Source organism: Accipiter gentilis, chromosome 24, assembly GCF_929443795.1.
Source record: "Accipiter gentilis chromosome 24, bAccGen1.1, whole genome shotgun sequence".
Taxonomy (NCBI): domain Eukaryota; kingdom Metazoa; phylum Chordata; class Aves; order Accipitriformes; family Accipitridae; genus Astur; species Astur gentilis.
The window spans coordinates 15,971,274-15,986,367 of NC_064903.1; the positions used below are offsets into that span (position 1 = coordinate 15,971,274).

The 15,094-nt window shown below is 50.1% G+C and overlaps 1 protein-coding gene across 1 annotated transcript in view; it reads right to left on the minus strand.

Moving 5' to 3' along the window:
• The window catches only part of GPC3 (glypican 3), a 153,685-nt gene that overhangs the window by 50,627 nt on the left and 87,964 nt on the right, over positions 1–15,094 (minus strand). Inside the window, exons 4-5 of the mRNA XM_049828051.1 lie at positions 10,799–10,932; positions 7,712–7,837 (exon numbers count right to left, since the gene is read on the minus strand). Of these exons, the coding sequence (XP_049684008.1) occupies positions 7,712–7,837; positions 10,799–10,932 (260 nt within the window). The remainder of the gene's footprint in view (positions 1–7,711; positions 7,838–10,798; positions 10,933–15,094) is intronic.

Sequence of the window (15,094 nt, forward strand, 5' to 3'; positions counted from 1 at the left end):
GTGGTATCGGCATTGAACAGCAAATAAGCACAGTGGTTAAAGGCCACCCCATGGTCCCTGGGGGTCCCTGCGCTGAAGGGGTATCAGTGTTGCAACATGAGCATTATCTGGCTTCCACTTCATAAGCAAAGCCCAAAATACTTTCTTCTTTGATGTGTCTTGACGTCAGTCAGCAGCATCTCCTTGCCTGGGCTCCCTGGGTATGGGCTCTTGCTGGGGACATGGTATTTTCCAAAGACAAATGTCACATTGTAAAATGTGCTGATAAGCAGCCCTCGCTAAAAATTACTTTAAAGGCAACACCTGATGAAAACACTCATGATCTGAGGTCTTCTGTGAGGATAGCACAACTACAGACCCTTCCTGATCCTTCTCATCCACCAGCCATAAATGCTAAAGCATGCAGTCAAATTAAGAGATTTTCCCCTCCTTTCCTTCCCACCATCCACAAATGTCTCCCCTGTGAATGTTTGATCATTCCAGTCCAAAGGCAGCTCTTTCCAGGCTTTCATTTCAGAGCAAGGAAGACAAGATGACAAATGTAATTTAAATATATGGCAATGAATGTAAAATGTGTGTTCATCCTACTTGGCCTTGCTAGGCTTAGAGATGAGTAACTGCAATGCCCAATGTGTGATTTAGAGAAAGTAATCCTGTAAGGCAAACATAAAGAATTACACCTTTTAGAAAAAGGAAAGTAAGTTTGTCATACAAATAACAATTAATTTATGCCTGCCTTCTAGTTGCAAAGTATTTATTCAAATGCAGCTCCACATTTTAAGCAGCTTCTATCCCTTGCAGGCTCTTCCTCTACTATCTCTGTTCACTGAATCAGACTTGTTTGAGGGAGCGGATCGGGGACAAATACAACACAGACTGCTACAAAGCAGGACTACAATACAAGAGAAGAGGTTTCATTGCACAGGACTTAATAACCGAGCTTGAGAGAGCAGCATTTCCAGAAGCCGCAATCCCCTGAAGCTGCTCTGCGTTTCAAGACATGACTTACTACAGGCCATGTGGGCTGGTGACACTGAGCCCTCACCACACAGGAGGCAAAAAGATACAAAAAAGGGGAGACAGGAAAGAAAAGTTTCTCTCATGCACTCCTGGAGAGAACCCAAGTCTTATCTCCAGCTGATTTTCATGGGTCAGTAAAGGTGGGCGCAGGGGCGATGCCAACATTTTACTCTCCCTGCCCCTGCTGCCTTTCAGGTTTGTGGGACAACCTCAGTCTCACATCAGCGGTGAGAGCGATGATACCAGAGATACCTGGTCAGTGATACCAATTACCCCAGCCCAGACACAGGCTGGCCGTGGGTTACGGGCCAGACAAGTGCAGGTCCACCCCAGCTGTCTCCTTTCATACGGGGTGCATGGTCCCACCATCCCTTGACCATATGCAGGGGGTGCAGGTGGCAGGAGAGAGGTGGGCTCTGCGGTTCTCCAGCGCCTTCCTGGCTTGCAACGTGCACTCGGCTGCTTGCTCGCAGCGAGCGCTTGCAGTCATTGCAGAGCTCGCAATGCTGCAGTCAATTTACACCACCACCAGCTCTGAGCAAGCTTCTTCAAAAAGAACCAGGAGGATCCAACGCTCTCAGCGGGGAGCATTCGCACCTAAATAAAAAGGAGCCATTTTCTGCTGGATTTCCGAATATCAACACCTTGCAGCCTGGTCTCACTACCGTAAGAGTCCTCTGAGATCCTGCTGTATCAGTTCCCTGCCAAAGGGGAGGGCTGCCTCTTCCCAACCACCCTACGCAATGCACCACAGCCGGTATGTGTGCTGCAGATGTGAGTTTGGTTATAAACCTGAAGTCTCAGGTAATCACCTGGTTCTGGGAGATGGGACTTTAAGAAAGAACAGCAAAAACTGTAATATTCATGGCAATACAATGGGAGTTTGTAGCATAAAAGGACAGCCTGAAGTCCCTCTCCATTCAAACTTCAGCTGGGTAAAGTTCAAGACAAATAGATTATGGAAAAATTGGCTAAACCTGAGACCAAGCAGCAGGCTTAATAGAGGAAGATTCATGATCTTCATTTCTGAAATACTCTGGAAACAATTATGGCCACTCAATAACCCACTGAATTTGCCTACCATCCTTTCATTATAGCTTACATTTGCTACAAAACTGTGGTTTATGTGCTTGAAAAGTTATACAGCTTCCCTCTTTGGGGACTCCATTGTATCAGATATTTTGCAGCACTGCCAGAAATAACCAAACCCTTCATGAACTAAAGGGTTATTGCTGGCATGGAATTTCCTTTGTTCCAATTACAGAATCTCATTTTTCTCTCTTGCTTCCAATTGTGCTTTCATTGTTTATGATTTGTATGATTAAAACAAACCACAGTCCATTGGCAACAGCAGGGAAATCTGAGACTTCTAGCTTGAAGAAGAGAATCTGGCAAGGTGCTAAAAATATTGTAATTTGGAATTGGTGTAAAGAGAACAAGAGTTATGCGGGTGATTTAGATTAACATACAAGTTTGTCTTGAGAAATTTGGAAATTGCAGTATCTAACAGTAATACTTAATGTGCTTACAAGTTTTGCAGTGGGCAAATGTTGCTGTCATTCTATTCAGAACAGCTTGAAAGGAGTATAGTCGTGTAAGCAGATTATTAAACTCTGAGAATCTAGATTTTAATAGGCTTTTAGTATTAAATGCTGCAAAACCCTGATACTATATATAAGGCTCAAATCACCTTTGAGATTCAGACGCCTAACTCCCATAGAAACTGAGAAGGGTTTGATATCTCAACACCCACTTGACTTAAGCTGAAGTCTTTAAATGAGCTAATTATTCAGTGAGGACTTCAGTAATAAGAATCACCCTCTGGTTTGTCTCTGGATGGAGATAAGGATAAAGGAGGCTGGACAACATCTTCTCACCACCCACCACCACCAGCGTGAGGGCAGGTGGGAGGATGGGGCATGAAGACAAACAGAAGCAAGGAAGGGCATGACGGCAACCCTCACTTAGGCAGGTTTAAGCTGTTGCACACCCACCCTGTCTGCACGTCCAGCTCTCTGCTATCTCAGGGAAGTGCTTGTCAATTAGTTGAGCCCAGGAAAGCTGCAAAGAGGTGCACAGGGATGCACAGAGACAGAGGAAGATCCAGCAGGTCTGGTCCCCAGCTACCACGAACACCCAAGCACCACGACCCCTCAAACAAGCTCTTCGCAAGTGGCGGAATGTGACACGTGTGGCTTTTGCTGCAAACCTTTGTGGCATCCCATAAAAGCACAATACGTTTTTGAAAAGTGTGAAAAGCAGTAATGTATTGCCTTTTATTTTTTCTTCCCACTTGGGCTTATGTTCTTCGACCACGCAGCAACAGCACAGCAAAAGACACAGGCACTGCTCTGCATGACCAGAAAAATCAACCTTCCTTGTATGGCTGACACTGTTTGCAAGCTGTTATTTCAAGGCACCATGTCCTAAATCCACATAAGGGATGATGATCAAACTGTTAACCCACAGATCAAACTTCAGGAAGGAGGATGAATTCTTACCATTAGATGATCCAACCTGGAGAAGTAAACGAGATGAACAAAGGACCACAAAGTAAGACTCACTAAAAGAAAACGAGGGATGAATCATATTAAAAATGCTAGAATACACAAAGCAGGGTGAGTGATGCTGACCTATCAGCAGAGCACATTGCATGTCACCCCCACCACAAGCCAAGGTGCAGAAAGCCCTCAGTCAAGTAGGTCCTCAGAGCTCTTAATTTCAGGGGGTTTGCAAGGGGCTGCACCAGGCAAGGAGCACACCCACTGCAAGCATAACCCTGCTGCATGGGTGGGAAATCTCAGAGCCAGGGATGAAACAAGAACACAGCCCAGAGTCGGACCTCGATCACCATGACAAGCAAAGTAGAGTCCGCCCAGGACTGCACTGAAATGGTTCGTTGAGTGAGGAGAAAAGCACAATAAAATACTCCAGCCAGCTGCATTGCATCAGAGTCCCAGACAAACGTGCCACGTTCAATCAAGGCAGAGGGAGTTAAGGGCAAGGAGGAAACAGAGGATGGTTCAAGGCTCAGACTGGGAAATGAGACCAGTGGAAAGGCATTGAGCATGTCCAGTCGACAGGGAGGAGGGACACAGTCACTCCCTGCTGATAACAAAGCACTGGGATAAACAGGACAGAGTAAATACCGATTCAGAAGAACCCCAAGAGGAGGAGCGTAAGGTGCAGAAGGGACTGTTTGTGTCAAATAGTAGGATACGCATTGTCAGTATTATCTAGTACTTGAGTGCATTGGCAAGGGGCTGGGAAGTTATATTCCAGGCTTGATTTAACATGTTATAGGAAAAGGGCTTAGAGTAACTAGCAAATTTTGTCATGACAGAGAGGTCAGGAAACGAATAAACCAGTAGGGCTCCTCTCTAACTTAATTAACACTGGAGTACTGCATTAAAGATGTGAGAGGTAAATAGCCACAAACCCTACAGAACACCACCAAAGCCCAGACATGCCCATATGGATGCTCACTGACACAGCAATGCCTGAGCAGTTTTATCCATCATCTGCGCAGCACCAGACATAGAAACACATGGAAACATGGCATCCACCCAACCATCGCTCTCTCCTGGTCTTCACCTGATGCTGCAAAGTTTTCAGCAGCTTCAGCAGGTGCTTCCTAATCTATCCCTAGGATGGGCCCCTCATATTGCTGTAGGAATCACAAGGTGTCTCCCTCAAGCCCTGGCTGCCACTCCACAAGGATATGGGTAGTCTTAGATCTTCCTATGGATGTCCCAGAATCTGGAAGGGGTCTCAGGCTGCACATGGTGCCCGCGCTCAGACGACTCAATCCTGCCCTGAGGTGAAACGTATCCAGCTACAGCAACCACACACAGCAGGTTAAGTGCAAGGCATGAGCGTCTCCTCCTGTCCAGCCTGCCAAACTTTCAGTCAGGAAGATCTGATTTGCAAAAGCCAATATCCAACAAAGCAAGAGGGAAACATCAAGATATAAAGTATATTTTACATACCCAAAACCCAGAAAATCAGACCTTTCTTTCTGGCAACTGTTACACGTGTGGGGCAAATACCAGGTCAGCTTCCTGAAATTAATGCTGGATATTCAAAAAAACACCAGTTTTTTGCAAAAAGTGGCAAGAAGGAGTTTGATGACCAAGAAGTGCACACCAGTCCAGCAGAAGAATTGCTGTAGTCACGCCAGAAACACTCCAGTACATAATGCACATTCTCAGAGCAGCTTGCGAAAGAGCTCGTATGCGGTGAACAGCTGCTTGGCTCCCTCTTGGGGAAAACACTGAAATAAAGAAACTGGTGGTTTAGGGTACTCGAGAACCATTACCTTAAATGCTCCTGATTTTCAGGAATCCTCCCAGACTCTCTGAAAGAGATGCCATGCTGGGAAGTCCAAGCACGTGAAGCAGTCAGTTTTACCTCCACGTGAAGCAACGCAATTGGCTTTAGAGACCATTTTAACTATATGTTTGCTTCTATTTGAAACATTCTGCAAATTGGTCCTGGGAGAGGAGCACCCTGGGCCACTATCTTAGTTCAGCTTTATTTAGCTGAGTTCCCCCTGTAGTTTCATCAGCAGAAACACCACCAGGTATGAGACACTTTCTCAGCCTATGGAGGGGAGACGGTCACCCTGGGAGGGTTACAGCTGCAGATGCTAAAAATACAAGGTGGGAAGGCAGTCAATGCTTTTAAGGGGCAATAGTTATTTCCATTTTGTGCATCCATTTGCCCTCCTTCCTGAACACCCTGCCTTCACAGTGTCAAATCACAGTCATCAAACCTCCTCCTCCATGTGAGCCACCATCCACACTGCTTTCCTTGCCCAGCCAGCAAGAGTTTCCCCCTCCAGGACACCACTGATGTCCCTGCGAGGAGATGGGGGGTTTAACTCTCAGCACCCTTCTCTGCTTGCAGCAAAAAACTCCAACATCTGTCTGCAAAGGAGCTGTTATTAGTATTTCATAGGAGCTGGCAGAGGTGGTGACATCTGTGCAATAGATCAGAGCGGGCAAGGAGGAGTGGAAAGGCATGCTCTCTTCAAGCACAGCAGAGGAGTTAATCCTCAACTTCACAGCCAGGGGCTGAAATCTTGCGCCCCCTTCACGCACACACACTTTATCCCCTCCCTGCCTTGGCCCCTCCGCGTGCTGTGGCACCTGCGTGACCTGCCGTATTGTGCCACCAACGCTGCGGCATTGCAGCAGGGGAGCTAGGGTGACATCTCTGCCTATGACGGTCCACTGGTATTCTCAGCAGAAAGCTGAAGAAGGCTATCATCTAAAGTCATGTTTAATCTGCAAATAACTCTGAACTTACATTTGTGGAAGGATTTGGACTCAGCACCTTCCCATTTGCTGCCACTTCACCCAGCGGTGGCATCAGCAGGACGAGGACCACTGGCTATGACCCCAGTGAACTGTCATAAGCAAATACCTCACCCTAGGCCCTCCCCTGCAAAGCTGCAGTGTTTATGGCACTGTTTAAGAAGTTTTAATTAACAATCAGTGAGACAACACTGAAATTATCTTTTTTTTCCAACTGAACTTCTCACTTAGGCATGGAAACTCAAGATTTTCCAGAAATAAGTCCAGATAGAGGACACTTTTTTCCTTAGGCAAAGTACGTACATTTTTATTAAGCGTGTGATCTTAAGACGCTTGAGCAATTTTTTTCAAAATATAGTTTGATGCTATTTTGGTCCCTTCAGTGTTTCAGGTCAGTATTGCAAGTATAGGCTAATTACCACCCGAGGTTACTGATCAAGAAGTCATAATTAATATCTCAACATTTCACCACTTCCTGATTTTATTTCTATTTCTTCCCTTATGCAAACTACTTAATAGCAAAGGATGCTTTGCAAAGTAGGGTGATTAGAGATTTGTGTATAATTATAAAAAACATTTCCAAGTTCTATTTCCACATTCTTTAACATTCCCGAGGGGCATTTTTTGCAAGAAAAAGCTCCATTTCTATTAACACTTCCTTCCCCTTTACGCTATGAAGCCTGTATTTGCCTGTCTTCAGTAACCTCACAGTTACCACCAGGACATCCTCAGAACTGGCGAGCGGGGCAGGGAAAAGCAGCCAGGGCATGAGCTGGACCCTGGTGTGAAAGGCTCCATCCAGAAAGGACAGCCGGGGCTCGGTTGCAAGGATGCAGTCAGATGGCAGCAGCGGCACCACCAGACCAAAGCGGTCCTGACCTCCTCCAGCACAGAGCCATGGCCAAGGAGAAACCCAGCAAGGTGGTCTGCCTTGTCACTCCCTGGATGGGGCAGGGGATGCCAGCCATGCTGTCCTGCTACTGCTGCACAGAGCCAGGCTGGAGACATCCCCACCCCAACGCAGCGCACGGTGGCAATGCCCCCATTGCTACTCCGGGCACCGTGGTGCACCCTCCCTGAGCTGAGCTGCTGCTGCTCTCCTCTCTCTGGCTCACCACTACCAACCCGCTCCGACCGAAAGCACTCATGGCTGCAGGGTTTTCATAGCAGAGTGCAGAAAACTCAGTGGAGGGCAGCACGCAACCACTTCTCGCAGACTTTGCACATCCATCTGAGCTGCAGTGCAGGTGGACACCGGCTCTGCAGGTTTCTTAAGGGAATGAGCAGTGTCCTGGTCACAGACCACTCCTGTGCCTGGTTAACACAAGATAAACAGTGCTGGGGAGAGGGAGGGAAAGGAAGATGTGATTCACCTCTCCACAACTTCTTGTCCGTTCCAGCAAAGAGTGTCGTTCTGAACAGCAGAGCTGTGGTTGCAGATGTACTCTGGCAAGCTGCTGTAAAAACTGCTGTGGGACTTCAGCTTTGTAATGAGTTCCCTGGAAGAAAGGGGAGAAAAATGGTGCTCAGTTAGAAGAGGAAAAGAAGATGGGGTTGGTGCATTTTAGCCAGTGAAGGTAGTCACACAAACACAACAAGAAAGCAGCTGGGTGCAAACAAACCATGAAGCATTGGTCTTATTTCTGACCTCAAGCAGCATTTTGCATCGTCCCCTGATGTTATTCAGTCAAGAGCTGAATCTGTGTTTCAGCTGGGAGGGATGCTGGGGCAGCAGAACCTCAGCCCAACTGTGCAGCACGCCAAAACCAGACACATTCTCTGCGCTCTCACAGCACCTAAGGAAAGGTGCTGCTGGCTCAGGCCGTGCATACGTGGGGTGCAGTTAAGCAGCAAGTGCTCAGGCCGCCAGCAGTCCCCTCTGCTTTGCAGAAGACGATGGAGGCCCTTCAGGAAAGGACAACCTTGTCGCTTTGTCTGCCTGACATCAGCCACCCGACACGCCTGCAAGGGCAGGTGGCATTTTTGGTGGCAGACCGGAGCAGACACTCTCAGCACAGACCTGTACAGATGGGTAACGCACAGTTTCGTGCTGCACTGTCGAAAATACAGGATTTCAAGGTGCATGCTGGGCTGGCCGTGGGGTCACAGTCTGTATTCAAAGGGACAGGTGACATTCAGCAAAACGTCTCTGCCCCGGGAAGGCAGGAGGAGCCGCTGGAGCAGTGCTTGTGCCAGACAGAGGGGATGTGAATCCGGCTGCACCTCCACCCTGCACCCTCCTTCCCAGCACCAAGGACCTCTGTCCCCGGCAGGTCCCCTTCGGCAGCAGTCCAGAGGTGCCAGGACACAGGCTGACCCCAGGACCCATCCCGGGGACTGATCCTGGGATTCTGACAGCCACCAGAAAGGGGACAGGGGCTGCGGGAGCGGGATGCGCCTGTCCCCCCAGCCCAGAGTTGTCCCCTCGGGGGCACTCAGCAGCCATCCCCAGGAAACACTGGCAGATTTAATTAGGTAAATGGCACAAACAGTACGATAATATGAATAGCAGGGACTGGAGGAAGTAAGACTTGGCCTTGCAGCCTCCTGGCTTGCGTTCAGCGCCCTTTGCCAAGGGGTTACTGCTCGGCCTCCTTCCTCCCCGGGCGGGATGACGAGGGATCAGCACCCTGCGGTGGGAGCGCTCTCAGGGGCGTCCCCTCGGTGCCCGCAGCGGTGGGACCTCCATGCCCTGCCAGCTGTGGGCAGATGCCCAGCAGCGCCAGGCTCTCAGACAGCAAGCTTAGGCAGGCTAGGGTGCAGAAGGGGTGCCCAGCTCCCTGCATCCCTCTTTGCTTGGGGATTTTGTGGGGTTCCCTCTCCAGACGAAGCTCCCAGCTGCCAGCTGGGGGCAGGCGAAACAAGGAGAAGAGGCCCCAGAGCCAGGGAAGGCAGCCTGATCTGATCTGCTCTGCTCTGCCTTTTTGCTAACGAGGAGCCTGTGTCTGCTCTGACCGGGCTGACAGAGCCCAGCGCAGGTAGAGCCGGCGGCTGACGGAGGCAGAAGGCCAGCCAAGTCCTCCCTTGGGTCACCAGGAGGCACCAATCCATCCATCACTGTCCATGCCAATAAACAAGGGTTTGCCTGAAGCTCCTCCAAAGGGTGGGAGTTCAGCTCACAACCCCCCTGGACAAATTGGTGGGGTGCTTTGGACATTCACCTCCTGCATCGACCACCTCCTACGGCCATCTCCTGCACTGGCCTTACGGTGGGGCAGGAGGTCCAACCAACACCATTTTGAAAACCAAAATGAGGCAAGACCTGGGTCTTCCGTTATGCCAAACCCTGAGCAGGACAAGCCAAAATGAAGCAAGACCTGGGTCTTCAGTTACGCCAAACCCTGAGCAGGACAAGCCCATCGCACCCAGCTCCTTACATCCTAGGCACTGCCTTGCTCCCCATCCCGCAGACGCCGGCAGTGCTGGGGAAAATGGATGGAAGCAAACTTTCCCAGGCAGCAGAGCTCCCCGCCGGGCAGGAGGGGGAAGGGAAGGGAGAAACTCCTCCATATCTGCAGGTATGAGCTCACGTAATTCATCACAGCAGATTTCATTAGACTTCACAGTCCTCAAAGGACATCTCTGGCAGAGCCTGGGCTGTGTAACCCTCCGACGTGTTGAGACAACGGAGGAATGCAAGCCCTGGTGCTATATCTCATGGGAACCGTACCAAGAATGTGGCCCTGTTACTCTTTAAAGAGAAATCCATCCAACTTTGTCTATCCCCAATTCCAAAAATTGCCAAGCTTGCCTGTTTCTCTTCCGCAGGGGTTTTTCTTGTATTCAAGAGAGCAGTAGAGGCACTGCACATCTGTGGGTGCGCTTTCAGATCCAGAGGGGAGATGCTTCTCCCTAACACACCAGCGTGAGCCCACTGAATTACAGCTTCTATTTACCGAGGGAAGGAAGCACAGGGTGCAGCGCCAGCAGCAGAGGCACCTGCTTCACTTTGATAATATTCAGTAAAAGGCTGTTAAAATCCCTGAACTACCATAAAAGACTGCACACAAAAAAAAAGTGAAATGAGTCCCCCTTACCTACACACAAGGTGTTACACGCAACGTTTCAGGCTAGAGTGACCATTTCCACCTATAACTACACTTGTGAGTATTTCTGGCACTACAGCAGTGACAAAGAAACCCAGACAAGGCATTTGGTGTATGAACCTGGGTGTTTGGTGTATTGCAAAAAAGCAAAACAAAGATGGAAAGCAGGAGGCAGTTTTACAGGTTAAAAAAAAAAAAAAAAAAAAGCATTAGGTAAGAAAACACATGTAGACACCTCGCTGCACTTCAAAGCCAGCCACAGAGCAGCTCTCACATTCAGAGTCAAAATCAGCTGCAGGTTTATGGGTAAGGGAAATAAGGAGCTCTTCCAACTGCTTCCACAGGGCCATCCCATACAGCCACCACCCCTGCAGCTCATCCCGTGGGCACTGCACTCAGCCCAAGTATTCTCACCTCCTCCTGCTCGACAAAGTTTCTTCTTGCTCTATCTGAGTCACTTTCAGGACTTTCTTGTCGACGAAAAGGTCTTCAGGGTAATTAGCTGATCGATACTGCCTCTGCTGAGCGTGGCCACATAACCGGCTGATCTGGAAAACACAAACGCAGCAGCATGAAGAAGTGCTGGGACCAGAAACACTGCAGGAAAATAGTTGAGATGCAGACTGGCATGTGCACATGAGCTGGTCTGTCATCTCATCACCCCTGTCTCTCCCATAGCTCATGCCAGCACCTGAAAGCAAACTGCTGCCCTAAGGCTGCAACCCCACTCTTGTACAAATACCCGCCCTGTGGGAGGGAAGGCAGGAAACTTCAGGCAAGATTTTTGGTCATCAAAGTGCCCCTGTGCCCCTGAGCTGCAGGCGTGACCGGCAAATCTCCCTGTGCCGGGTTAAACTCATGCTGGCAGGAGGGAGCTTGAGATGTTCCCTGCTCCTTCCTTGCTGAAAGCCCTGGCATCTCAAGACTCTACACTCCACCTCTCTAGTCAGACTTTTAGGAAACACCTCCTCTCTGAAGGTAAATCCTAAGACCCTGGTTCTGCATCTCAAGGCAGCTCAGCATCCATACAGGCTGCGCTGCAGGTGCTCAGGGATGAGCATCATACAAATCGTTACTAATTAAAAAAATCAGGCCCTAAAGTACAGCAAGCATTGTGGCTACAGCCCAGTCATACCATGGGAGGTCTTGATTAACAGAGCTCTGTTAATGACACAAATTAGCTCATTAGCATACAGATGATTCGGTAACCAGCTGCAGCGGTGAGGGAAGGAATCCAAAACGCCTCATTAAAGCTCTCCTGCATGGCCACTGTCCTGAGACTCAGCCAGCAGCGCTGCGGCTGCTGCTGCAGTCCCTGCTGCAGATGGATTTGCAGCCATTTCCTTCCATGGGAGGCCACCGAGGGACAGCCGCCCCCCCGAGGCACCGCTGCCGCTGGGAAACTCGCCTTTTGAACCACACGCTGCGCTATTCTGCGGGACTCATCCATGCTGGGTTGTGAAAGGGGCTCAGCCGATTGCCAGGACCACGAAGGCACCGCAGCTATCGCCAAATCCTCTTTCCTTGAGCCTCATCCCACCACCCGCATCCAGGCTTGGGACCAACTATGTACCCATAAAATTCTTGTTCCTTGCAGCACCTCATTTACCTTCACGCCACACCGAACCAAGGCAGCCAGCTAAACTCCCAGTTAGCCGCACACCGGAGGCTAAAAGCACACCCGCTGCCCAAAGCTACAATCATCTGATGTGTAAAGAGAAGAGATTAATTCTGTTCTATTACATCCTGCATTTGGGTGGGCAAATAAATTAGTAATGTCACCTCTTTCATTATCAAGAGCAGCACAGTTTGTTTGCTCTGGCTGCCATACAGTGAAGAGTAAAAGACAAACCTCCCGGGAGCCGGGCATTGCCATTTCTGGTTCACAGCACGGTGGGAAGAGATGCTGCCACCGGACCCTTCTGCACCTGAAGCGGCTCCTCCTGCATCTTGCTGGGGGAGCAGTTTCTGCAGCATCTTACCTGGATTCTTCTCCGCTGCGCTCCCTTGGCTGTGTTTCCTCTCTGCCTGGCCAAACCCAGGTCTTGCAGAAGAACGTATGAGCCCTACTGCCCTCCCTACGTCACGTGGCCAGCTTAAAAGACAGAGGGAGGGAGAAAGGGAGTAAGAAAAACAAACACCATATTTTGGGCTGTTTTCTTTGCCTTTGGGGTTTTCCTTTAGCACTCATCCCTCTCTCGTAAGATTTGCAGGTAGTCCCCTGATGCAGTCAGCCAGGACTAGGAGAAAGTCATGGGGCAGCAAGAGACCTGGACAAGGGCATTTGGGACACCCGAGACCCCACCGTGGCAGAAAGGGTCTGCACGTCCCGTGCTCTCTCTGTGCTGGCAGGTGCCACCGTCCCTGCAATGGGCAGATCAGCAGGAGAGCGCGAGGATGCACTGGGGTCTCTGGACCTCCCCCCCCACAAAGGTGACCTCCAAGCCCACACAGAGGTCAGAGATGAGACCTGCCACGAAACCATCCCGGGGAAACACAAGGTACGCAAAAGCTACAGGACAGCGGCCACAGGACAAGCGACGCCACAAAGCAGTATCGCTGCACCCATGCTCTGCACGGGCACGTCAAGTGGAGAAGTGGGAAAAGGTCGGATATTTTAAGCTGCCATTTGTGATGACTCCCTTTGATTCTCCCCAGCTCTGTGAAAAGCCCCCCTTTCCCTTTCCCAAGCCCGCCTTTCAGCTGGCGAAGCCTATTGAACCCCGAGAGAAGAGCAAGTCCAGGATCAAGGCTTTTTCCCCTTAGGATGCTGAGACGTGCTGAATGGGAGGGGAGGGCCGGAGCGACAGTGCGAACAATGGCACCACTCAAGAGCATGCTTCAAACAGCAAAGCAGCCGGGAAGACCGGGGCTGCCTCATCTCCCACCCGGCACCAAAGGTATCGCAGCCTCTGCTCCCAGCTCCTGCGCAGGAGCTGCAGCTCAGCCGCATCCTCGCAGCCCCGCACGGCATCTGGGTACCATGAGCTCCTGCGAGCGATGAAACCACAAACGGGACTGTTAGCCCTGACATGGGACAGCAGATGAAATCTTCATGGATAGGAGGGGGAAAGTTCGAGCAGCGCGTCCAAATTTTTAGTTAGTTAGTTATTCAAGGACCAAGTAACCTTTTCAGGAAAAAAACCCAACCCTGCAGCCCATCTTGCAAAGTCACGGTGAAATGATTGTCACGTTTTAGTCAAAAACCCGGCTGAGATTTGAACTTTAAATAAAGTGAGAGAATGTAGAAGTAACAGATTGCCTGCTCATTTGCAGGGGTGGCATCACGTGCGCTTTTGGGGGGAGGGAAGGATTTCACAAACCATCTGCCAAAGTCTGCTGGGCCACAAGTGGTCCTAGGACAACAGCTCAGAAATCCTGTTTCAATCTTTCCCCCTTTTTGAGTCCCCACTGCAAGCTCAGGAACACGTGAACCCAGTTTCCCAGTCTCTTCCTAATCACCGCTATTTTAAAGTGAGCTCCAAATTTTAAGAAGTCCAGAAAAATGCCACTGTAAGGCATTCAGAGAGGGGACAACACAAGCCTCAGACCGTGGTGGGGGGAAAAAGTGTGATGCTTCAGCTCTCCAGGCATCGCTTGCTTTGGCAGGAGCAGCGGAGCAAGGACAGCCAGATCCCTGGCAAGGTGGTAAGCCTGCGAGAGTGAGAGCAAAAGGAAGGCGGCATATCTAATCGTGTGTGCTAAACTAGTATTGAGCGACAGCGGTAATACGTGGTTGCCTCCCGCCACGCAAATATAAACATGAAATTCAAAGCAAATCAACAGAATGGAACCGCCAGCTCTTCTCGGGCTCTGCACGCTATCAGCGGGATCATAAATATACACGAGTCCTTATCTAAAGTATATTCATCAGTGCAAGAGCCGTGCAGTCTCATATTTCATGTCACACACTGTCCCAGAACAGGCTGAAGTTTGAAACATCAGGCCACGAACAAATAAGTAAGTAAATCAAATGGCAGTGTAGTTTTTAGGCAACGGGGGTTGGGGTTTTTGTTTGTTTTTAAGAAAATCTGCCAGTCCAACAAAAAACTCCCCCGAGGGGACACAAGGCAAGCGAAACCTTCCCCAAGCCCTGAACTTTTACAAGCCCCTAAAGCCACTGATACTTTAACAGCTGAAGATAGATTTCCCCGCCCCAGCTCATTAACAAACTCGCTAATTCCCCGATTTCATTAGCCTCCTCCACGCGAGCGTGACCCAGGCCACGAGGGGAACACTTTACCTCCTGCCAACCGCTACCCACCACTCCGTTTCTTTATTCCAGCCACAGGGAGAGACCGTGCCCGCCGGTCGGGCACAGCTCCTCGGGGACCTCGCGGCTCCCCAGGACCCACCGGCTGCCGACGGTCCCCGCGCCGGACCGGGAAGCAGCTGGATCCCGGTGCCCCTGGGAGCCACACACCGTGTAATGGCTCCGCTTTAGAGGGAACATTGATTTGAGAGGAGCACAGGGACAAAGCTAATGGAGTAGCACTATCAGCCTGCTTTAATGCTTCGCCATTAATTTAAGGTAAGAGGTGCCGGAGGACTGCAGGGAACCTGTTTGCTGCTGCATGGAAATGATGCGCTGTGAACAGCCAGGGACCAGATCCACCACCATGGCTTCCAGCCGGGTCAACTGCAAGGATGTAAAGCACAACACTGGTCCACGTGGGTGCCCGCAAGCCAACAGAAACTGAGACTACTGGG